General features: G+C 37.6%; 1 protein-coding gene across 1 annotated transcript; it reads left to right on the top strand.

The window, feature by feature from the left end:
* The first annotated feature begins 191 nt into the window (after nt 1-191).
* On the top strand, nt 192-26,089 carry LOC113503778 (SET and MYND domain-containing protein 4). Its single transcript, XM_026885864.1, has 13 exons — nt 192-302; nt 5,789-5,994; nt 10,264-10,435; nt 12,705-12,890; nt 14,392-14,538; nt 21,442-21,521; nt 22,035-22,156; nt 22,432-22,568; nt 22,905-23,345; nt 23,809-23,992; nt 24,569-24,787; nt 25,005-25,149; nt 25,717-26,089. Exons 2-13 carry the CDS (start codon nt 5,797-5,799, stop codon nt 25,939-25,941), a joined length of 2,256 nt encoding a protein of 751 aa, XP_026741665.1. The 5' UTR covers nt 192-302; nt 5,789-5,796; the 3' UTR covers nt 25,942-26,089.
* Nucleotides 26,090-26,992: the final 903 nt, after the last annotated feature.

Genomic DNA, 26,992 nt, shown 5'->3' with positions numbered 1-26,992 from the left:
TAGGACATCATGACGAAAGCTCAATTCCGAACAAAAAATAAATATGAGTACATAATGTTCAAAACAAACATCTTTAACTTTTTTCAATTTCAGCAATTATCAGCCGGAAGACCGCTGAAAAACCATTTCGCGAAACGTTTGAATCTCCGCTCTAACATTCCGAGTCGTGTCGGCAGGTGGCGCTAGGAGCATCCATCGAAAATAGATCGGACACACGGTAGTGTTACACACGAATCGTAATTATAGCACCGGACCGCGCGTACCGGACACCGCGCGCGCGCTGCCCGCGCCAGCGAACACAAGTAAGGGAATTCTTTTTATTTTTATTATTGTTATTAGTCACGAAAAACCTTTTTTCTTTGTCATACAAACCTTATACGATTTTAAAATGTTTTATTTTTTATTTTTCGATTGTTATGTGCCATTTCTCTGACGATAAGGTTATATTGTATTGAAAAATAAATACCGCTTCTTTTGAATCAATTGATATAAGTACGTCTTAATCAATCAATCAATTTAGCTTATTGAAGGTCCAATGCTGGACATAGGCTTGCCCAAAGTTGAGAGTGAAAACGTCTAATGAATACAACCTTTATTCGTGACAATTTCCTTTATAATTAAGTGATGTCTCAGTAACAGTAATTTGTTATGGTGCAAAATCTATGTGATAACAATCCCCAAACACAATAATTTATGAAATTGGTGAACATTATTGATATCAAATATTAAAACCAATAGACACATAGAACAAATATATTTAGTTTTGCATTAATTAGTGGGTTAAAAAAAAGTTAAAAAAGCTTGCATATTATAAGTCTTAAAAATCGCACAAAAACAAACTAATATTTAAATTTGATTGTATGGGAGTCATATTGTTTTTCGACAAGTGACAAGACTTTGACTTGTCAGTTCAATAATTTGGAGTGAATCCATCATAGGACTGTTTAAAGGCTGAACAGGTAAACCCGCGAGACACAACTAGTGTTTAATAAAAAAAAATGCATTGACTCCGGTTGAATCCGAAACTAGTCGGGCTATCCCCCATGAATTGATTGCAATGTCGTGACGATATCTAAGCGCTAGTGTGATCCAAAAATGATTGTGCTGAGTCTAGGTGTCTTTGTGCATGGGACTTGAATTTTCGTGAAAACCCTCGCGATACAAGCATTCAATTTCTTAGTACGAGTAATTAAGGAAAATTGTTTTATTCACGGAATTTTGAAATTAATTATTATGTATTCGACTTACGAAAGTTTTTAAAATAAAATGTTTGATTATTTTTGGCTTGCTCATGCGATTTTATAAATTATACAACTAAAGCGAATGTGTCGATATCCTTATATTATTTACTAGCTGTGGCCCGTGACTTCGTCCCCGTGGGTAGAAGATATAAGTTATGATTTATACCTGCCCTGGTTTTTTCACATTTTCCATTGTATCTTCGCTCCTATTAGTCGCAGCGTGATGATTTATAGCCTAAAGCCTTCCTCGATGAATGGTCTATTCAACTCAAAAAGAATTTTTCAATTTGGACCAGTAGCTCCAGAGATTAGCGCGTTCAAACAAACAAACAAACAAACTCTTCAGCTTTATATATTAGTATAGAGTATAGATTGATAATCTTTTGACAGATCTAAGAGAAATATTTGAAATGCTTTCTTTCACAATCCAAACAAGCCTTGGGTAATATTTACATAGACAATACGTTTTGAAGGGTCTTTTAAAACCCATAGAAATAATAACAACGCCATTCTAAATACTCCACTGTTGGGAAAAGCCTTTTCGCATATTGAGAAGGATTGAAAAGCTTGCTTTCTTCTGATGATCGGATTCCAAGTTTCACTGGAATCTATACTTCTATACTACCTAATATATAAAGCTGAAGAGTTTGTTTGTTTGAACGCGCTAATCTCAGGAACTACTGGTTCGATTTGAAAAATTATTTTTGTGTTGAATAGACTATTTATCACGGAAGGCTATAGGCTATATAACACTACGCTGCGACTAAAAGGAGCGAAGATACAATGGAAAATGTGGAAAAAAAGGGGAAAATTCTAACCACGTGGACGAAGTCGCGGGCAACAGCTAGTAATGAAATACGTATAAAACTATTTATGCATTTTATTATGATTATATCTCATAACGAAACTCTTAAATACAGACTTCATCATTTACCGATAGCATTTATGCAAATTTTATCTATGTATGAACTTAGTTTCATCGAAATCGCATCAGCTGTTCGACAGTAACAACTTTATCCTACAAACAAAAAAAAATATAAGTTAGTATATTGAATCGGCAATTTCTTTTAAATCGAGTTTCATATATCAAAGGAATAACAAAGTATTCGTTTACTTACCTCACGAAGTAATTGAATAAGTGTTGTTTAGAATTACTGGGAACCCACAGGCGGACACTTCATAGAAATTTAGCAGAATTTATGTATTTAGTAATAATATCGTTGTCGTAACTATACACCGACTGTACCTACGTATTATACATATTGATGCATTCATTCATGTTATTGTAATTATTAAGTTACTAGCTGTTGCCCGCGACTTCGTCCGCGTGGTTAGAAGATATAAGTTATAATTTATACCTGCCTTCTATTTATCTATCTGCCTTCTATCTATCTTGTAGGATTCAGTCAGCGTTTGCAAAGTAAGCACAAAAAAAGTGTTTTTTTACGACCTCACATTAGAAACCTCAAAAATTGTAGCCTATGTGTTATTCTGATGTATAAGCTATATTGTGGTAAAGTTTCATTCAAATCCATTCAGTAGTTTTTACGTGAACGAGTAACAAACATCCATACATCCATACTTACAAACATTCGCCTTTATAATAGTAGTAGGATAAATCAAAGGATTTCTCAATCAAAAGCAGACTTAAATTCTATTGGAACACGGTAAACGTTTTTGAACTTTGACTTGTATGTTTTAAAGTTTAATTTCAAGTGATCAACGCTCCACTCTGATTTCTGATTTCTCTCATTTTTGTGTAATAGGTATACTAGGTACTTCCACAAATATCTATAATGCAGTTTTAATAACTTACAATAACCCGTTGCATATGCCTTCTTTTGTTTATTTCATTCTTCTCCGTTAATTTCCCTTTGCATCTATCCTATTAACGAGAGAAGATGTTAGGCTGCGTGAATGTTATAGCTGACTGATCATCAAGACTCGGACAACAATTTTAACTCTTTATGAATTTTCTTGAGAATCTTCTCATTTTGATTTCTGCGGCAGTTTTAATTTAAAGTTCAGGGCCGGATTTACAGGAGAGCAACCGGGGCGATTACCCAGGGCCTCTACAAGCAGGCGCCCTCCACAATAGACCCCTCGGGGAAAAAATATTTCAAATTAAAACTTGTACAATCAAAAAATAAAGATCGATATTACGGTAAGACAACGTTTACCAGGTCACCTAGTATTAATACATATACTTACCTCAAGTCAACAGAACACGGAAGCTTGATTTTCAGGCACGTTCACAAAGATCATAGAATATTTATAATCGTTTTGATTTTCAAATTAACTCAGGCTTGGCAGTTGACGTGCCAAACCCAGTTCACATTAAAAATTTAAAACTAAAAATAAGCGATGGTAAAATGTGCATAGTTTTTGATGTCAAGATGATAATACCGGAATACATGTTGTGTCTTGAATTTTCAGAATAGGACAGGCAAGAGGCCGCCAACTTCAAAAAGGAGGTTTTTCTCAATTCCTCTACCTCTTTTTATGTCTGACTTTGTTGATATTTGATTAAACATGAAGTATCTATCATTTTGTCACATAAAAAAATATCAATTTTCATTCAGTATCTTATTATTTCAAGTCAGGTTTTTGCTGTTGGAAAATATAGTGTCAACGTTCCTACGTTAAATACACAGTCGTATTTATGATTTTTACTTGAAAATTAAATATAGTAAATTTTTCGGTTGCGTTTCCTAAACTTAACACCAAATTAATAGATTTGTTTTTCAAGCCAAGTCTATGTACTTACAAATAATTGCTATCAAATATAGACTTTTTATGAGTACGCAAAGATTAAGCGACACTGAAATGTTTCCAAATTATAATTCGTATTACATTACCAATAACATAAAAAAATGTTTAGTTTTCGTATTCAATTGCTATCGCTATTGCTTGATACGTAATACCAGTGGCGAATCAATTTGATAGTTAACTATTTTCCAATTGCTCGATATGTAATAAGACCATTCTAAACAGCCGTATAGCACTGACATTTCACGCTTCAGCCGAACGCTAATATTAGAAGTAATTCTATCAAGAGTTTTGTTTTGTTCATCTGTAACATTACGAATGCTTCCGGGTGCAATCGTGTGTCATGTTTTATTGGGCATAGATAATAACACTAGCCTGTATATGTCCCACTGCTGGGCCTAGGCGTCTTCCCGTATACGGTAGATATCAGCATTGATCTACACACTAACTCGCTGTACGGCTATTTCCGATTTCAATGGCGAAGAAGACGTTTTCCTTCACCGTTTGTCAGTGGTGTCTTGGAACCTGCATCTTGAGCGACGTTGTGAATAAGAACGAGAGTTAGGTGACCGTTTTTTAAACAGAAATCCAAATGAGTTTAGCTTGATACGGTTTCTTTTGATTTCCTATAATTTAGAAAAACGACAATTTTTTTTTTCAGAACTTACTATAATTTAAATTCATTTGTCGAAGTGGGCTCTAGCGTTTTCAAATAAAGACACTCGAAAATGATGACAAAAATTCACATTAGTAACTTAATATAGAAATTCCAGTTTTAAAGTAAATAAAAAACATTTTTAAGGTAAAAGTCTGGTAGCCAGGTTTACAAACAATTTTTACTTTTTAACCAAACCTGGTCCAATTAGCTCTGTCTGCAGCGCTCCCCGGAATATGGAACATGCATCGACAGGCTGACGGACGAACCGATATCCGAAAATATTCGCTGCAACTGAAATGTTATTTTATCTCTAGTTTGATTCCTCCTCGAAACCTTATTTCTCGTATTTTCAGTGGTATGACAATTTATCCTGAATGTTATCAAATGGATGTGGATAAAAATTGAAACACAAAAGTGTTTATGAAAGTTTCACAAGCTTTGTTTATTTCTAAATATTTCTTAAAATTCTTTTTTTCTTAATATCTCATTATTTAAGCAGATTTTTTTGATATTACAAAATAAGGTGTTTGGTTTAGAAGTAAAGGAATACCTTCATTCATTATTTGACGTCGTTGTTTTAAAATGGTTAACACAAAAATACTTTGAACAGTGTTTGCATTTATTTATAACCTAACTTAATGTATATCAATATTTACCTAAGTCTGTATCTATATACAGAGCACGAATTAACAACTACTTGGCTCTCCCAAAATAAAGTTATAAAGTCACTATTTGGGGTAAAAACCCAGTGTGAAGACAGGAGTCACTGTTCTTGACTGAAAATCTTTTCGTTGTCAAACACCTAAATTCTAAATATTCAATCATACCTAGGTAAATTATCAACTATTTCTAGCGACTGTATAGAGTAAATATCTGAATTTCAATTGAAAAATTGGAGTAAAAGAAACTTGACGTCAAAGAAACCTTTTTCTATTAATTTATTTCTTCAATACGACTACTTGAAGTCCTTGTCATTTCATTCAATTCAGCCTATCTAGATCCAATTTTGGGCATTGGCCTGCCATAATTTACGCCTAACGCCAGCTCACCGCCGTTGACATCCAGTCTGCGGTAGCTACCTTTTGAAGTCACTTTTTTAACTCCATACTTCATATTTCAGGATCCAAGATGTCGAGAATCTACGAGGAGTCAGATCGCGAGTACGCGGCCAGCTGCAGCAACATCACGCTCTGCTCCAACTCCAAGGGGTTCTTCTACAACTGGGGCGAGGAGCTGGTGACCCTGGCCGAGGCAGATGGATGGCTGCGCAACTTCGAAAGCGTCGACGATGGCAAGAAAGTACAAGCGGTCTTGGATAATGAGACGGTCAGTCAGTGTTTATATTTGTAGATAACTTTATTGAAAGCCACTTAAAATTGTTCTAGAAGCTTGTCATCGGATTGTCTTGAATGACATGTAATCCTACACTCCAGGCTCAATACATAGTATTTTTCTTTATGTAGGCTACACGTCATTATATACGTAAATCAAACTCTCAACCCTAGAATATAGTGTAATTTAGGTTCCAAAACCTATTATTTTTTAAATAAAGGGTTGCTTTGTGCCTTTTTAACTATAATATTCTTGTGCGTTACCACAAAAGAGCGCCTGACAAATAAAGCTTTGCAATTAGACTCATTTGTGTAAACACTCAAATATTTCTATCAGGCGTCGTCGTTGTTGTTCGAATAACCATTTATGATCACCGAACGTTGAAAACACTTTGAAAAAAGAAACCCATTTACCACTTTAAGTGCAGACCAAGAAAAGTTCTGATAAGTTAGATTCAATATTGGCTTGTGAAGTTGGTTCAGTTAACTTTATATCGACTGCTAAGTCACGGTCTCTGCGACTTGTTTCACCATAACATATTTATAAGGTTATAAGAGATGATTTTTATAATGTCCACAACATGGTGTTTTAAAACGCACGTAGTAGGTACCTACTCGGAATTGTTATGTTTTATACTATTAAAAAAAATCACAGGCCTGCTGGTTTCCTTACAACGTTTGTAAGGCCTTTGATTTAGCAGGCGAATGGTTTTACCACAAGCTTGACTCAAATGTGTAATTTTAGTTCACTTAAACATGTTTGATCCTTTACGCTGCCGGATTATCAAGCGAGTGACGGTATATAGAAATGAACATCTAACAAGCACATTTCTTTCTACATGACAAACATATGATCTAATATACTGAATACCATATCCCTAACGAAGACGAATAAAAGTTGCCAATCCAAATTGTCAGCTACTTCCATACAAAATTTCATCAAAATTGCTCCTTCCGTTTAGCGTGAAGAAGTAACAAACCCACTCACATACTTTTACATTTATTATATTATAGTGATTTTAATGATGAATGAAACCACAAACGTAGGTAAATGCAAGGTTTGCTTTATTAACGTTCACTCAGACACATGAATACCACTTAACGTGGGAACCTACATAATATGCAATAATGTTTATTATACACAATACTTAGTGTTGATACTAATATATGTCTACTAGCAGACGCACTTGGGCCCACCCGCTCTCACGGAAACAAAATCACTATAAAAACCTAGTTATTAACTATCTGTGTACCAAGTTTCGTCGCAATCCGTTCAGTGGTTTTTGCGTGAAAGAGGAACAAACATCCATATTTATAAACTTTAGCGTTTATAATATATGTAGGACACTAGCAGTAACAGTATAATGTAATGTCAATTTGTGTCTCAGAAGAGTAATGACAGAACTCTGTTTCTAAAGCACCGCTGTTTGTTGCTGTGTGTCTCGTAAACCATGATCGCGAAATAGTTAAGTATATTATAGACCATTATGTATCTGCATTGCCGCTAGAACAGCAAATACTATCTACTGGTTACGGTCATTTATTTACCTATTGGTGTCTGACAAAATAAGCAAAAAATAAATTGTCACTGATTTTTTTTTTCAAAATCAAATGTTATTCATTCAATTAAGGCTACTAAGAAGCTCTATTTGAAAGTCAGATTACATTGGATAGCACCCAGTTTCGCCCACCCTTCACCGCTTCCTAAGAAGAAACGGCGCAACAAACTCCCCAGCAGAACTCTGTCTTTCCGTTTACAAATTAACAACATTTTATAGAAAAAAAAGATAACTATTTGACAAATATTGTCAAGTGACAGACGGACAGACAGACGGACAAATGCGGAACCATCAGTAATAGGCTTCCGTTATTACCCTTTGCGTACTTAACCCCAACCAAGCTTTACCTACTTTCTCGGCTAATAAGATTTCAGGCACATTTTCAGACAAAGACATAAGAAAAACATTGTTCTTTTGTCACAATATCCCATAGCCTTTGATTATTGTACAATACAAGTCCAGCGTCTGAAGACGAAAGCATTAGGCCCGTATCGGGTTACAAAACATGATTTTATATGGCCATGGCACATAGGGAATAAGAGGAAGTGGCATAAATGTGAGACTATGACACTAAGTATTAACAAAATACTTGAAGAAAGCCTTCTTTGTTAATACCCTAATATTTATTTTCTTCATATTATAGTTGCCATCGAAAAACCAGGAATAATCTTATTATTATTATAAATAGCTAAAGTTTGTATGTATGGATGTTTGTTCCTCTTTCAAAAACCACTGAACGGATTTAGACGAAACTTAGATCACGGATAGTTTATAACCAGGAATAACGCATAAGATAGTTTTTATCAGGTTTTGTAAGACTCGGGCCTGCGTGCAACAGCTAGTTTGTAATATATTTTAAACATCTCTGAGCTACAAGAATAACCTACTGCCACATGTTTCCACTTCCCTCTACTGTCCTGTTCAACTCCCTCTTCTTGTCAAAACACATAGGTAAGTCTAGACTTCAGACAAAAGAGGTTACGCGTGTAACAAAGACTCCTTTAAGTAAATCACAAAGAGCCTGTCGTATTGACGTGTGCCAGTGGGTGTTGATCGGTTCTCATATTACTTAGCCATTAGTATCACACGTATTACCTGAGAAAATGTTTCTGATATGATATTACGTCATCCTTGTGTTTTTCTTTAACCATTCGTAGGCTTGAAGTTTTTGTAACCTAATGGTGAGGACGCAGGACTGTATAGGCAATCGTTTTGGTGTTGGATAGCTACGAGCGCGGAGGTTGACTATTCGGAAAAGATGTTTCAAAATGAGTTCAGTAGTTTCTATAACTTGTTGTTAATAAAGATTTTACATATTTTTAAAGAAATTAGTGATAATGATTCATTGTTAAATGATGCATTTTTTACTCACGGGTATTACTCGCGTGTAGTCACCACCCCGCCGCGTCTACGCGTCTACGCGTCCGAAACGAGTGGAGTGATACCTACCTTTTAACTATGATATTTTTAGGTACTAAACAGTTAAGATTATAAAAAATAAAACCCCCATTTTAATTATTTCGGCCGACAATGCTTCGTCTTGCCGTTTGTACCTCAGATAGAAGATTTTTCAGCTTTCTAAAAATGCACTCTGGTCCCGATTGACGCCTTGGTGCATCCTACCAAACACCTACAGTCGTAACTCAAAACGTAGAGCATTCCAAATCGAATCTTAACTGGGTTGAGTAAAGTTGAGTTTTGAATTACAGGATACTTGGATGTTAAATGTTTAGCAATACGGTAACAGCGGTCTGGGCTCGCCATACAAACAGATTTGCGATAATGAACCCGCGATAAAGGGCCGCCGAGTGTTTACGGTGCTCATAATAATATTCCTGCGGAGGAACTCGTTAAACATCGTGTTTTCATGTTTTCTACAGTCCTACGTCACTATATTATGTATTTTCAATTTTTTTATGGGTAGGTACGCGATAAATATTTTGTTGTATTAGTTGTATTTTAGCGACTCAGTGTGATTGTGGTGGCGTAGCGGTTAAAACAAGTGAAGCCGTTTAGAAGTTCAGTGTTCAGTGGTCGAGTGGCGTACGCACCGGTTTCAAGGTGTCGCTAGCTCTGAGGTCCCGGGTTCGATCCCCGGTCGGGTCAATGTAAAAATCACATTTCTACATTGTCTCGGGTCTGGGTGTTTGTGGTACCTTCGTTGTATCTGAATTTCATAACACAAGTGCTTTGGCAACTTACTTTGGGTTCAGAACAATGTACGTGATGTTGTCCGCATTTATTTATTATTAATTTTGAATGTGTAAGATAATAAAGTTTAAGGTAAAAATGTGGAGCTTATATAAGTTAAACATACGAATGACGGCACCAAAATTATCCAAAAGTCACAGCTTTCGCAATAGCATGCGAGGTCACCACACCAAACCCTCAGTGCGCGACGTGTACCAGGTTCGAACTCCGCGTAGATCAAGCGTCTGAGTGATCCGGCCCACCACTATGACTAGCGCCTAAAAAAAGCTAAATTTTTCACTGAATGAAAATAACTTGAACCAAGAAGGCCCTCACTCCTTTGTTGCCTCGAGGCCTCGGAGTCTTAGTGACTTTGCTCATCATATTTGTACAATCAATAAATTAAATACGTCTCATGAAGAAAGACATCTAGACTTGGGACAATCAATCTTGGATCAAACAAAATGCTCTCAAGCAGTTTTCGACTATTATACTCCATATGATCCTCATTTCAGGTGATGGAGGCTTTAACCGAGGTGCTCTCGAGGGTGCAGCCTCTGTACCGCGGCAAGGACGCGCTGGTGTCCCGCGAGCGGCGCCTGGCCGCGCAGCAGGCGCTCGCACAAGGAGACCTGGACAAAGCCCTAGCGCTCGCCAGCCAAGCCGTGTTGCGAGCACCAATGACCGGTAATTTTTTATACACTCACAATCAAAACACATGCAAAAAGACAACACAACTTATAACAGATACACACAAATCAGCGTATGGTAGCGCGCAGCGTATATTCGCGTCGCATGAAAATTTTGTCAAAATTGCTAACGCTTTGCTTTTGCAAAATACGTAATACAATCACGGGTTACACGTCAAGCAATATACACAAACATGCATAGACACCTAGTTTATAAATTACGATTCTACGATTGTGTGTTTTGAATCGGACATGTCCACGTTTTTATACACTCACTTTTCTTGTTTGTTAGTCGTTCTGGTTGGATTTTTTTGCAACTCAACTTTGAGACACTTCTCGATAAGCTAGCAGGCTAATATTTTCAGGATAGCTACAAACCTGATGACAATGCAATTTACAACTATAAAGACGGTTGGATTTGGAGTTATATATAAAACGTGGGTTTTTAGATTTTTTTAATCGCGCTCGGTGGGTTTGGCGTGTTGGCCTCAATATGTTATTTTTTTAGTTACCTCAACTCGGCTATGAGTAACGAACACCTTTGGTACTATAGGTACTCTTTTAGAATTTTACCAAGCTATGACTGTTACTTCGTGCATATTATACTAATAATATTGTTTTAATAACCAAACTAAAGTTGAGACAAACTTGATTGAATATCTAAGTACAGGACCGAATGACTATTTTAAAAAAGAATCAATAAACTCAAAAAAGGTTCAACCAGTCTGAAGTTATGAGGCTTAAACAGATATTCGGCTCATTCAGACGTATTGAAAAGAAGTTAATATACAAAAACAGTGTCCCACAAAAGAATACACATTCCACTTCAATTTTTTCCTAGCCTACTGTGTCCCACTGCTGGGCAAAGGCCTCCCCCAAATCCTTCCACGACGCTCTATTCTGGGCCGCATGGAACCAGCCTGCGCGGTAAGCGTTAAGGTCATCTCGCCACCGCTTCCTAGGTCGCCCTAGTGACACGGTATCGAAAGCAAAGTATCGATTACAAAAGTATCGGTATCAAAAAGAAACCTACTCGATACCATAAAGTATCGATACTTTTTTCGTGTCCCTAGGTCGCCCACGAAGATGCCGACCATCCGTTGGTACCCATAGTGTGGTGACTTTGGCCCAACGATCGCTGTCCATGCGGCTAACGTGACCTGTCCAATCCCATTTTAGCCACTTCAATTTAGTATAACTTAAACTACATTTTAAACATTCACTATGTATTTCTTTTTAATTGTCTTCTTTTTGGACTACTTTTAAATAAGCTACTTTTTGCAGTTATGTCTGACAAACACGACATTACAGATAACAGCTTCATTTTAATGTTTAATGTAAGTAGCAACCATTCTCTGAAAAAAAGCCTTTCCATGAATATATCGCTATTTTCGTATTAACAGAATCCAATTCTTTTCGTGACAGCCATGTTGCAGAAATAAGTATTTTGATTTATATGTATGTTCAGACATGTTTTTAAATAATAACATCATGAAGGTCTCTTATTTAGTTACTCACAACAAAGTAAACATTTATCAGACGCCACATAAAGACGTTGAGTTCTTTCATACATATATGATAGAACTACGGAATATGTTTCGAAATATTTAGCACTAGCTGTTGCCCGTGATTGTGTTCACCTGGACTTTCAGTTTACAGCGCGCGGTGGTTCGCGTTTCTATAAAATGTAGACCCAACCATTACGCCCCTTAAAATCAAAATAACCAAAACCCGCAGTGCACAGGTAAGGATATTTAGGGCCCGTAGTCCAAAAAGAAGTTCAATATAAGCTTTGTCTGTTCGGCCTTTTTTCCACACACTCTACACTATGTGTATGCCACATTTTATTACAATCTGTTCAGTAGTTTTAAATAGACAGAGATACTTTCACATTTGTAATATTCGTATTATTTCGCATGGATATTCATATTCGCGTAAATAACGCAGTAATTCTACACGTCTCGCGTTTACAGTCAAAGTAAGTCCAATAAAGGGTAAATGCGGAGTTTTATAACAAAGGAATGCCGATAAAATACCAGAACATGAATGTACCAGAACATACCTCTGGCAAATAATATCTGCAGCGTAACGGCGTTGCAACAGAAAAACGTGAAATATTTTTGAAATTGCAGTTCATTCTGCAAATATTTTGAAGCTTGTTTAAAATTTGATACGAAGTTTAAAATTCAAAATATTTTACAATTGATTAAATACTTTGTAATATTAATAAGCAATGAATATTTCTTTCTTCTCGTCTTTTTCCGCAGGTGGCGATGACGCTATCTGCGAAGGTGGTATATCCCTGGCCCTCGCGCTGTGGCTACGGTCCGAGGTCCTGCTGCGCCGCGACCGACCAGCAGCTGCCTTGGAAGACCTGAAACTTGCGCTCAAGGAACGACTCCCGGCCAAGATGAGAGCTCAGTACTACTGGAGAATGGGGCATTGCTACAAAGGTGACTACAATATCCATTATGGGCAAATTTCGTAAATTTCTTCAAAATCCGTTCATTGGTTTTTGCGTGAAAGAGGAAAACATACATACAAACAAACAGTTACATCTCTAAGAGGCTACTAAATCGCTGACTCACATCACTTAATTTTTTATTACTTTAAAATTTTATTTATAATCTTTGTACTGCTTGTTCTTATAAACTGAATTTATAGTCAAATATCAGCAATAATTGACTACAAATGATCATATTTTTCCAAAATTGAGTGTAGTTTGTCGGAGTTTAGGATCAAAGTGCTGATATAATTGTGATCTTCAGATCACCCCGCACCTAAACGGGCCAATATAGCCTTTTACTAGGGGTAACCAGTGTAGTCCGTGAAGTGCTTATTGCAACCCTCTAAAGCTTTTTTACTTCTAAAGTTTATTCTGTAAATTTAATAAACACCGTATCTCTTTCTGTTGAGTTGCCCCAAAATGACACGATAACGTAGATGAGGTTCGGTTCAGTTACCCTAGGCCTTGTAAAGCGTGCTAATTTACAGTACTTATAGTCATTTTGAAAGCGAGTTCAGTTCATAACTCGGTTCACAGCAATGCAGTCGAACCACACGATCCGCTCACAATCCTTGGATGTGAGTTAGCATACGATATCAAAGCGTCTGCTCCATGCCCGAAGCAATATCGGCGATGGGAAGTTTTTCAAAGGATTCCATTTATATCCCATCTGCATAATAAGATATGAGATTACTATCGTAATTACAGTTTCCGCGTACTGCATTCCTTTGTACCTCAAAGGATCCACGTGGAGCTTCGTTACGGAATGTTTCCCCAACTAGCTGTGCCGCGGTGCTTTGATCGGGCTTTTTTTGTCTAGGATATATTTTTTCTGTAGAGTTATATAATTTAAGTTATCCCACAGTTAGTAATTTAATCCTTGTGTCGGTGTCGCGTTTCACAAATAATCAAGTCACATGCACAAATACAACAAGACTTCAAGCACACAAATGCTTACCCTAAGTCGGCTGGTTTGGTTATCTGTCAAGTGTGTTGTATATCGATTGCGACCGCGTGGAACAGGTCACGGATTCAACTACTTGCGTCGCGTCGATACAAAAACACGTAGCCATCTTCGTCGAGTTTAATTTTCATAGTAATATTGTTCCGTTTCATCTCTAGTTGTCCAGGTACTAAAGATATAAAATCTTATAAGTTGGAAAATCGTAAAGGAAAGCCTACTAAGTATTTTTGTGGTAACATTTGTACTGTAGTTATTTATCAGTTCGGCATTATATTTCTCCAAACACGTTTTACCTCTAAAGTCAATTCGGTAGATACCTACGTTTTAAGTTTCATACTCAATTTTCATTGTAATATTTTAATTTAACATTGTCTTGAAACATATATGATCATTCGTCGTCATCCTAGCCTAGTCCCAAGTATGTTAGGATCGGCTTTCATGAAGATGAATAATAGTGTGTCACATATGTAAGATATTTCCTCAGGTGCTGGCGAGCCGACTAGAGCGAAGGTGTCCTACGAGCTGGCCGGCAGACTGCTGGGCACCGACGAGGCGGCGAAGAGCCAGCTCGAGCGAGACATACAGGAGCTGGACTACAACGTGCAGCCGAGGATACCCGAGCAGAAACCAGGTGCCAGCACTCTTGAGATAAGCAATAGGGTATCTGACAAAAAAACTAAGTAATCGGTTAGACAGGTTGTATTACCATGTTTAATTTTATCATCTCACTAGCTGTTGCCCGCGACTTCGTCCCCGTGGGTAGAAGATATAAGTTATGATTTATACCTACCCTATTTTTTCCAGATTTTCCATTGTATCTTCGCTCCTATTAGTCGCAGCATGATGAAAAAAGATTTTTTTAATTTGGACCAGTAGTTCCTGATATTAGCGCGTTCAAACAAACAAACAAACAAACTCTTCAGCTTTATATATCAGTATATAGATATAGATTAAGAAGTAAATCCGATTCGAACCACTTCAGATGATAAAGTATTTGGAATAGTAACGCTAAGCACACGGAGCTTAAAAGAAAAAGCCTACTGGTAAGTGACGTCACGCGAGAGCTAAAATCATTGTATCCTTCATTACGAGATTTAACCAAAACACGTATCCGAATTAATACTAACGTGGTCAATACTAAGACTGCATGGATAGCTGTGTGGTCTAATTCAACGAGTCGCGGGTTCGATGCCGCTCTCACCGCGATTCTCAATAAGGTTTTTCAACACATGGTTGCTACTGAACCTAAACGTATATGGAAAAATAAACATCTTATGCAAGGGCACTGTTATTTTTTGTTTTTAATGTCGATTCCAGCATTTCCAGCTAATTAGATTGACTAACCAACACGCCGGTACATATAGTAAAAGTAGCTTTTCGCCCGCGGCTTCGCCCGCGTCGATGTCGGTTATATCGCGTTTCCAAGAGAGCTCTTCAAAAGTCCGGGATAAAAATTAGACTATCCTATGTTCTTTCTCAAGGTCAACTCTATCTCTGTGCCAAATTTCATTAAAATCAGTTCAGTTGTTTTCTCGTGAAAGCGTAACAGACAGAGTTACTTTTGCATTTATAATATTAGTAAGGATGGGCAGACGGATAGATATATAAAACGTTTATTCACTGCAAACAAACAGACAAAAAAAATGTCAATCACACTTTTTAAAAAAAGCGACTTCCGTTCTAAGGAATTTAATTCTAGTATCAGGAGGGCGGGGGGGGGGGGGTTTACAAGCATACAATTCACATGCACAAAAAGACACCAGACTCGTCTTACGCGGGATCGAATCCGCGGCACGTCGCGCAGTGTGGGTTTTGGCATGATGACCTCGATCACTCGGCTATCCGTGCAGTCAATACCTACACAATACAAATTGCCACGACATTGAAAACAAAAAGAAATTGGATAATAAAATTACATATAAGACGTACTACCGGACAGCAACACAAAGAATAGGGGGGATACAACGGCGTAGCTCAGCATGTCAAGAAGAATACCTGAGGCTGGCATTCTGCTGGGTCCCTGCGATGACGTAAGGACGTCGCGTAGTCTCACAGTGAATCATTAAGGCGAAATGAGTATTGTGTGTGTAGATGAAATAACGTAGGTGTTAATGAAAAGTGTTTTGTATTCTGTGTATGATGTTTAAAAATCAACATTAAAGGTGATTAACAATGCGTAAAGAGAGATTATAGACTTGTATTACAAAATTATTAAAGGTGAATAGGACATGCACATAAACTAACAAAACAGTCAGGAAATAAAATCAGTGAATAGATTCAAAAAATATAACTACCCAGGTTTTTATATTTCACTCCAATCAATTATTATCAAAAGCGATCCAGCCGTTTTTATAGTTGTAAATAACGTCGGGTTTGAAGCTACCCTGAAAATTTTCAGCGAGCTAGCTTATCCGGAAGTGTCTCATAATTGAGTTACAAAAATCCAGCCGGAACGACAAACAAACAAGAAAACTAAAAGAAGTTTGAAAGTTTCTAATAACAATTTTTTTTTAATAAGAAAATAAATTCACAAATAAAGACACTAGTCTCTATGTACTAATACGAAATACTAGTCACCGTGAGACATGTTAAGAGAGTACAGGGAAGTAATATCACCTCTACGAATGATTTCTTGGGCTCTCTGTTACTCACACTAAAAATTGTTAGATAGTGCAAGATTCGTCGTTCGTATTGCAATACATTGCGAAGCCGAGCCTGTCTGGTATTAAAGGTGCTCTATCGTTGCCGGCAATGTATAGCAATTTATACTCTGTCGCCGCTTTTACGTTTGCTCTCCTATTAAAGGGCCTTCTCAAAGCTACGAGTGCGCAGGTCAGAGGAGTACCTTATCACACTCGAAAATGGACTTTAACGCTATCAACGTAAAGTTTACAAACGCTTGAAATACAACAGATAAAGTAGAATACAAAGTTAAATTTGAAATTTCTTACTACCGGCCGCGTAGCCTAGTGGTTAAGGCGTCTGAAGTAAAGTTTGGAAGACGCAGGTTCGATCCCTGTCGCGGCCATACAAAATCTGGTTGCCTTTTGTCGCAAATTTTTGTGCTTTTGTTGTATCGTTTTTAAACTTTTTGTCTTAAGCTACAAATACTGTATCCTTACATTTTTATAATGATTCCGAATATTTTCAAGAATGTTAATCTTAAATTTTATGAAAGAATCTAGGTACTTTCATCTGTATCATTTACCAAGAGATAACAAGTCAGATGATAAATTCTGCAGCAAGTTTAAAACGATATGAAGACATGTCATGATATATCCTGCTGACAGCTCTAATCATTTTACAAAATAATGTTAATACATAAAGACAGTCCCTTTGTTCTTCCTGTTCAGTACATCACCGTGCGATGCGCGCGTACCTGGCTGCGTCACTCCAAGCGGCTCATTCAAGTCATGACAAAGGAAACTGCCAATCATTTCGAAAACAAAAAACATATACATATATAAAGAAGCTTGTTTGTTATTGTGAAGTTAACACTACTAAATAGACGGTGAGACACACTCGTTTCTTTTAGGCACACCGACATGTATGTTAGTGTGCCCTGCGCAGCAGATAATTTTGCTGTGTGTATCACCTTTTACTACTGCTACCTGCTCTCCTGGTACCACCTTCATATACCCTCATGGTACTGTAGATGCATCTACAGTAAAATATTACATCTAACATATGTAGAAAGTTCTACATTATCCGCCAATTCATTTACATCGATTTTCCCATGGAAATAAGATGTTTTCGTAGTTTTTACGTAGCATATGTGTTAATCCACAGTGTGAGCTCCATACCAAATTTAATTAAAATCAGTTCAATATAATTTGGAAAAATTATGTTACAGTAAAATGGCAGAAAAGATTGACTTAGTCACTGATCCGGATCCAGCTGAATCAATACTTCTGTAGAAATTGCAATCGTCGATAACTTGACACAGATTTACTAAGAACCAAAAGCCATTGCTAAACCTCTGTATGTTGATTTACTTGGATCATGTGCTAGTGAAGCCCTACCTAAACGTAACCATGGTTTTTAAAACTTGTAGCGTATGTTGCGGAAATTCGGAACGACAAAACTCAAACGATCTTGATGAGCCAAACCTGGGCCCTGTTTCTGCTATTTTACAATAGCCGATGAATGAATGAATTGAATTAAATTTTAAATTTGAAAAAAATTCATATTCTCCTAAGCATTTTGCCAATACAATAATTGAAACTTAATTGTATTGACCTTGAGTTAAGCGTCCCACACTGAATTTCCAATGATTGTGTAGAAAAATGCTTAAGATAAAACAAAAATTGATATTTTAAGCCAAATTTCATTCATTCATCGGCCATTTTAAATAGCAGAATTGGGGCCCTGGATGATGACTAAATGGCACTGAAATCTTAATATATATAAATCTCGTGTCACAATGTTTGTCCTCAATGGACTACTAAACCACTTAACCGATTATAATAAAATTCGCACACCATGTGCAGTTCGTCTCGCATACAACTTGAGAGATAGGATAGTTTAAATCTCAAGTTATAGTCGCAATTTCTTCTAACCTCGCGGACGAAGTCGCGGGCAACAGCTAGAATAGATTTAAAAGAATCAGAGAATGTGGATTGGCTAATTATGTTTATTTTGTATTGTTTATGTATACACCGTTGCATATCTTTGATTAACATACCTTTAATTAGTTTGAAAATGTTTTATTTTATGAATTTGGCTGATTTATACTTTTTATTTCGCAATTTAGACGACCCAGTATTTTACTGTTACAATAATTAAACCTCTTTTATATGCCACGGAATAATACCGTTAATAAATTTTACAATGTCATCTCACTTAGTTCAGTCAATGAATAGTATGGTAACAACTTGTTACTGACTTAGTTAACATTATTGTTAAACAGATCGCATTCAACTTGTACTGTGTAGGTCACTGTCGATTTACTCGAATAAAATCGTACTGCAGCTTTACGAATGAAGATTCTATTAAAGTTTTGGTAATATACATTTTCGTCTTTAACTTCAATCTATACTTCTATACTAATATATAAAGCTAAAGAGTTTGTTTGTTTGTTTGAACGCGCTAATCTCAGGAACTACTGGTTCGAATTGAAAAACTCTTTTTGTGTTGAATAGACCTTTTATCAAGGAAGGCTACATAACATCACGCTGCGACTAATAAAAGCAAAGATACAATGGAAAATGTGGAGAAAACGGGGAAAATTCTAAGCACGTGGACGAAGTCGCGGGCAACAGCTAGTCTAGAATAAACATATTAATTTTTATTATTATTCTTACATTGTAGAAAAAAAAAACAGCCGTCTTTTGCTATGTAAATCTTGTTACTATGTACACCTGGTAAAAAAAATATGAGTTATAAACCGTATTTTATTTTTCCTGTAAAATTTTGATTTTTCGATTACGATATTATTCGGTGGGGGCGGCTATTTAATCGGATGAATTAAATATCTCCAATCTTTAATCATTAATTTTAGCCCAAACAGTCAAAAATCTTTGAAGATTTACACAAACTTTCATCCCCTATTTTATCCTCTTAGGGTTGGAATTTATCAAAATCATTTTTTAAGGCATGCCTACGTTATAGTAGCTACGTCCATGCAAAGGCTCAGCCCGAAAGTTTCATCCCCTATTTTATCCCCTTAGGGGTGGATTTTACCGAAATCATTTCTTAGCGAATGCCTACAACATAACATCTACCTGCATGCCAAATTTGAGTCCGATCCGTCCAGTGGTTTCGGCTGTGCATTGTTACATCACTATGTCAGCCAGTCACCTTTGAGTTTTTTTTTATATTTAGATAATATTATTTTTGTTGGTCTGTTTCTTCCGGCAAATATTTTAAATGGCGTTAACGGTTTTGGCGGGATTTAAAATGAAAAAAATAAACTTCTGTAAAATAAAGCTAGCTTAAAACTAAATTTGACTAAATACTAGCCCATTTACTAATTTTGCTGCTAAATTATCAACAAAATTAATGATGACAATACAGCTGTGCTACAGCCTTATTTGAATTGTCCAAATTATTAGCTAACTGTCTATTTAGCTATTAAATTGCTTATATAAGATGTAAAATAAATTGATAATTATTTACCGTTTCGACTATTGTTCGGTTTTGCGGCCTAATAACACAATTATCTATGGTAACTTGAACACGTTTGCCAGTACTAGAAATTATCTTTCATTGCGGGTTCAACTTTATTTGTCACCCAATCGATTAGTTAATCTTTAGAATATTTGTACGGAACTCTCAGTGTCGCGTGTCCAACTCGCACTTGTCCAGTTTTTTATTTCACGCGAAGTTTAAAAAGGTTTCAGTTTTAGCGTCATGTGAAGGCACACTCGACGCACTAGGCATTTCTCACGCTTTATAATAAACGGATTTATTTTCTAATAAGTTTAACGTGTCTGTCTCTCTGAGGCATCAAAGGTCCGAAGGAATGATTGGATAAAAATCGGTCAAGCTGATTCAAATTTGATTGATAATTGAGTTATGGGGGTGAAAGTGGGGAAATTAATAATATTTGTTTCCCAAGTACATTTATATTTTTTTTGTTGCGGTGGAAACTGCACTTCTTGCACATAAATTCTTTAGGATGAACCGCAATGCTACCACGACATTTTTTTTGTCATAGGTAGTTCAGGCACCTTAGGAACATTTCACCATATTCTGAAAAATCGACCAAATAAAATCTTTTTTCCTACCGAGTGCGTTTTCTCACAATTCGGTCGCTCGTCCCGCTTCCACGTCTGGTGTCGAGGTGTCGGCTGCCGGCGTCCGAGCGCGGACACCTCGACCGCATCGGAAGCTCTCTGCTTCGACTCGCGGAAATTAAAAGGTTCTGTGAAGAACACTCTATTCACTCTGAACCGGCTGGTTTGTTTGAATCGCATTGCGCTTGTGTACGGGTTCGTACAGACAGCAACTGTAGCCCGTTGAAATCCGATCTGCTAACTAAGCGTCAATGTAACGGGTATTCAGTTACCAGAGAGCACAATAGCTAGTCTTTGTGTGGTTGTTTCAGTCGAATGCTTTTGCTAAATCTTTATTGGCGTAAAGCCTTGTGATCGTACTTCTAAATGGCATTATTCGTATATTACTCAAAAGCTGTGTAATAACTTAATTATTTTGGAAAAATATAAAGTTTTTGACTGTCAAATACTTAATGGAATATCTTAAAATTACTTAATTCGAAGAAAAGTGTTTTCGTTCAAGTACTGTCATACCAGCTCGTTTTTTACATTTCTAATAAACAATTTTGCCCACATTCAATATCTCATTACAGCAAAAAATAAACACCGCGATAATAACTAGACATGTTTACATAACAATCGCAGTAAACCTTAACTATGTTACCGTTACAATCTTAAAGCTTTCGCGATAGATTACCGGCGATCATCCAATACTGCTCATTCTGGAGCCGTGCTACCCTGCAATGTATGCAACTTGAGCGGTATTTCTCGCATCGTCCCATAGTATAATTGGGTTTATCATATTGTATTTGTTACAGGGATATCGCTCACGGGTGGAGCCAAACAAAACATGCCTTCGTTGTCTAAGCTTCTCAAAATAGCTGAGGAGGAAAATAAGGTGGGTCAGGCTAAGCATACTATGTGTTCTCCAAAACGACACTGTATTTAGAATTGCTTTAACGGCAACATCAGAGTCAACACGCCAAACCCACTGAGCGCGACATGTCGCGGTATCGATCCCCGCTTGGGAAAAGCATTTGTGTGATGCACGAATGCTTGTCCTGACTCTAGGTGTCTTTGTGCATGTGAATTGAATGTTTGTGAAACCTCTGCGACATAAGGAGAAAACTTGTCCCATGCGTGGTTTAAAAAAAATCAAAGCAAATTACCGGTTTTTCAAGTCCTGGGACAAGGCTATTCAAAAGTGACTGACATAATACTCTGTTTCAACCATATGATTTAGATTTTTGAGGGACATTTTACAAATCCGGAGCATCGTTCACTTGCACTATTTTGTCTTCCGCAATTCTGCGGCGAGTCTACCATATGGCAGAGCAGCTCTTTACTACAGCTGCGGTCACACAGCCAGTACTGTCTGCCTGTCTCTACTCTATTGTTGTTGTGTGTACAGGGCCGCTTCGCCGTGGCTAACGCTCCGGTCAGCGCGGGTGACGTGCTCCTGGTGGACGCGCCCTACGCCGCCTGCCTCCTCGCCGACTACTACGGCTCACATTGCTTGCACTGTTTCAAAAGGTAACTGACAACTGTTAAACATTATGAAAAGATTGTTATGAAATTTTGGTACACAAGTAGTCTAGAACCTAAGCAACGAAGTAAGATAATTTTTAACTAAAAAAAATGTTGAAATTGGAGTAATAAGTCGCGGGCATAATTATAGTTTGTATATATTTGTGTATAATGGACCTATTGAAAGCAACAACAAGACAGTATGAAATAGGATCTCTCTCTTAACCAGATACAAATAAATGTTCAGTGTCAGATAATTCTTAAATGTATATTCGCTACAGACTGGAGACCTGTGAGAGCGAGGCCCCGGTGTGGTGCCCCAAGTGCTCCGGCGTGGCGTTCTGCGGCATCCAGTGCAGGGACGCGGCGGTGTCCACGTATCATGCCTACGAGTGTCCCTTTCTCGATCTCTTCATAGGTACGTTGTATTTAGAACTATAAGTCGACAGCATTGATAGCCGACTAGTTACCGCGCTAAACCCACTGTGCAGGATAACCGTTTGTATGATCCTCTCGAATGCCTGTCCTGATTCTTGGTATTGGGATTTCAATTCTTGGGAATTAAATCGAACCATTTTTTTTTAATATGTCTCCCTCACCTTGTCTTCGACGCAGCTCACTTCCAAATTCTACATGGACAAAAGCTACTTACATATTTATTTTATGTTGAGGTTCAATCAGATTGCAACCGTAGTGATCTAATAATTGACTCATGAACTTGTTAAATAACATTTTCCATTGTCGCTGTTCCCAGGTTCCGGTATGTCAGTACTCAGTCACATAGCGATACGGATGGTGACACAGGCAGGACTGGACGCCAGCTTACAACTGCACTCGAAATACGTCGCGAACGGCATCAAAACTGTAGAAGGAGCAGTCCTGAACGACATCGAAGGGGTCACAAAGAAGTCAAAAATAAAGAGCAGAAAAGAACGACTGAATAGATCTAAGAAAGGCATCAAGAGCTTCACCGAAAAGAACTTCAAAGAGGAAGAAGAAGACGTGAAGGAGGAGAAAATGAATTTTGAAGAGAAATTGGAACTGAAGGCGTCTCAAGTGTACTCGCTCTGCGCGCACTCGGAGCAGAGGAAAGGAGACGACTATTTGAAGAGGATAGTGATGGCTATGTTCCTGACAGAGTGCTTGAAGAAAGCGGGATTCTTTAAGAACTGCGACCGGGAGAATTTGAGTAACGGTACGTAGTTGAATTTATTCAATTGTTTTTTTTTTCGATTGTGCTGTGAAGAAGCAATTGAATAAGGCAAAGAAACAACAACAAAAAGGCTCAATTAGTGCCGATGACATTTTATGGACGTCGAAAAATTATTCGCGACAGTAATCGTTAATATTCGTTGGTAAACAAAAAACCTTTGATGTAAAACAGATTTGAAGGGTTTTATGTATTAAAAAGGTAAGACTTTTTTTAAGACGAGGCAAAAAATATTATGTCACTTTCTTTTTGACTTGACTTTTTTTCTATATTTTTAAATACATACACAATATAGATAAATTACACAAAAAGAAACAGAACAAATCATCGTGCTCATCCCGCAACCATTTGTCCTGAGAGGGAATCGAAAGACCCATAAATCACTAGATGAACAGATAGCTTACAGCTAAGATTATCAATTGAATTAATAAAATATTTTGGCTTACAGCGCACCGTTCAATCTGCGAGCTGATAGTCCGCAACCTGCAGATACTGCAGTTCAACGCGCACGAGATATACGAGACGGTGCGCGGAGCCCACATGATCAGTGGGTCCAAACCGGTGTACACCGCGGTCGGGATCTACCCTGTCGGCGCTCTCTTCAACCACGAGTGCTATCCTGCGGTTGCCAGGTTCGTTACAAGCTACCTAATTAAAAGGACTGTAAAATATACTGGAAATCGTTCGTATCGTGACTATCTAATAGAAAGTGACATGTACATGACAGGTCTTGTAGCTATGTATGATAGGGAACGTAGATAAAAATATTTTTACTAAACCTTCGAGGTTTGGATCCTATCAGCGTTAGCACGGTCATTTCTTAGCAATGGCATCCGAGTTATCCTTACTTAGCACAGTAGTGGTATGCGAAGTCAAATCTATTTGGAACTTGTCATTCATATATAACTCAACTGTAACTCGCCCGCCTGCTAAAAATGATCGAAAATTATGCCCCTGAAAACAGAAAATATAGATAAAAAACTCCTATCATGTTAATTCAGATTATAAACTATCTGTGCACCAAGTATTATCCATTATTCAGAGCCGATTAGTAAGATATATTTGTTATTCGCTCTTAAGATTGTATCATTAAAAACTGTTTGATCTAAATCTAAAAATAAACCGCGATAAAACCCGTAAAAGTAGTTTCATTTCAACTGTCCGATCTTTAGAAACATTGTGACAATGTGATTTGTTTACTGGTGCAGATACTTCGAGGGTCGCAACATAGTGCTCCGCGCGACGCGGCCCCTGGCGCCGGGGGAGGCTGTCGCCGAGAACTACGGCCCCCACTTCATGACGCGCCCGCTGCGCCAGCGCCAGCGCTCGCTCGCCTGCCGCTACTGGTTCCGCTGCGAGTGCCTGGCCTGCAGGGAGGACTTCCCAACCCTCAAACAGATGACCGGTGACAGTCCGCCCTACATCAGGTACAAGCGAACGGAGCGAACACTCAAATATTATAAAAAGTAACATCAAAAAGTTTTTGACTTAAGACAAGAAGAAATATTCACCAGGGATGTTCACAAATCACAACCTGGTAACATATAAGTACGTACTTCCATAAAAACAAATAAGAAACGCCGTATATCTGCATCATCTATAATAATATTTTCCCTCGTAAATACTACTGTATCCTTTGATTAGATGCCCGAACATCGCGTGCCCGTCGAAGTTCCGCGCGAACCTCCACAACCTACCCACGCGGTGCGGAAAGTGCTCACAACCCATCGAGAGAGACCTCGTCAAGATCAGTCTGGAGACCATCAACCGGTGTGTCAAACAGTATCAGGTCAGTTGATACCAGCATCTCATACTTCAGAAGAAAGTGATAGAGCAGTCATAGGCAAGAACGGTACTTATGTAAGTGTCATTATAAGTAGCTTCTTTGAATTTCCACTCCATGATAGCCTCACTTACCTATACCTGAGCTATGCTTCGTTCTTGCATACCCTTGCGGGAATCTTAATTTAAAATTCTGCTATAAAGTAGTGCGTATTATACTAGCTGGGCCAACCCAATAAATACGCTAAAGTAAACAGTTGCATCATTTGAATATGAAAATTCCTCACGATGGTTACTATAAAATGTAACCACGAAAAGAAAGAGACGGCAAATATCTCCTACTCAATCAATATAGATTGGGACGTGATTTGATTTGTGAACTACGTGTTTATTTGCTTTTAAAGTTGTGTAATTAATTGCATAATTATATGGCAAACTAGGCAATGGCAAGAAAGATCTGAAATTGATCTTAGTTGTATCACAATCTTTCGTTATACTAAACAGACTGGTAATGTTTAAGTACCACCAAGTTAATTATATTGCTGATATATTAAAAACTCTCATTCAATTCTAGGAAGGTGCCAAGTTAATGGACGATGAACGCCCCGAGGAAGCCATAACCACGATGTGCTCAGCCATCGATATCTTCCACGAGGTGGCGCGCCCCCCTCACCGCGACACGCACCTCGCGCAGGAGGCGCTCCGCTCCTGCTACGCCGTCTCCGGCAACATTCACACCGCGAAGGAACAGAACACAGAAACCACTGGGACCAACTTAAAACAGATCGTTGAACAATGAGGGATGTGGATGAGTTAAACTTAGTTACTATTATGCTAACACTGCTGCTCAAAATGGAACAGTCTTGGCTACAGAATCAAATATGTAGATAAAATTCTCGTGTCACGGTGTACGTAACTGAACTCCTCCAAAACGATTCTCATGAAAATTTGTGTGCATATTGCGTAGGTCTCATCAACTATTTTATCATAAACCCATTTTTTTAAATTGAACTCATTTGTATCGCAAAAAATCACTTGCACAGCTAGTTTTCGTGTAAAAAGAACTACTATATTCAATTGATTGGAAGCCGACCCCAACATAGCTGGGAAAAGCTAGGCCGATGATGATATTCAACTGACGCGACCGTCAACGCACACACAGTGTTGAGTGTTGAGCCTACTCAAGCACGCGCAACATACACTGTAGGCGAATAAGAACGTGTGGCAGAAGCATTAGATAGATAGATAGATAGACTGTTCTATGATTTATTTCGATCCCAGCATTGTAAAGCAATCGTTAAAGTAATTCTTCCATGTATTTCTTAAACCCAGAAAGAAGTACCAACTGTACAAGACTTCAATGACGCGGAGGTTCGGAGCAGAATGGATCTGAAAGTGGATTCTCCAAGGTTCTCCGCTAGGACCAGTTCCGCGTCAGTGTGAACATATCTGTATCGATGCCTCTGCCTGATAGCTCTGAGGATGAAAACTAAATAATAATTAAAAAAACAAAAACCCGCCTGCACGGATAACTACAATTAAAAATCAACTGAAAAGACTGAAACAAGATAAAAATTCAAAACAGAATAAATTACAGTCGACTTTTTAGTTAAGAAACATTACGTAACCGGATTAATTCCTTAAATGAGTTTATGTCATGTGGTTGATTTAGCATTTTTTTTTTATTATTTATTTATCGTTCCATTTAATATTAAAAATGCAAGTTATGTACATACTTAGAATCAGGGCTTAAATTCTTCATTTTGATACCCCACTTAATATGTCTGGTAGATTTATTTTTATTTCCCCACATTATGGCTTCAAACAGCCGCTATATTGTTTTTTTTATA

Source organism: Trichoplusia ni, chromosome 20 (assembly GCF_003590095.1).
Source record: "Trichoplusia ni isolate ovarian cell line Hi5 chromosome 20, tn1, whole genome shotgun sequence".
Taxonomy (NCBI): Eukaryota; Metazoa; Arthropoda; class Insecta; order Lepidoptera; family Noctuidae; genus Trichoplusia; species Trichoplusia ni.
This window is presented reverse-complemented; position numbering and strand designations above follow the sequence as displayed.

Coding starts and splice junctions, on each gene's coding strand:
- LOC113503778 (XM_026885864.1), top strand. CDS start 5,797: ATGTCGAGAATCTACGAGGAGTCAGATCGCGAGTACGCGGCCAGCTGC. Junction 22,569..22,904: donor CTTTCTCGATCTCTTCATAG/GTACGTTGTATT, acceptor CGCTGTTCCCAG/GTTCCGGTATGTCAGTACTC. Junction 23,346..23,808: donor CCGGGAGAATTTGAGTAACG/GTACGTAGTTGA, acceptor TTTGGCTTACAG/CGCACCGTTCAATCTGCGAG.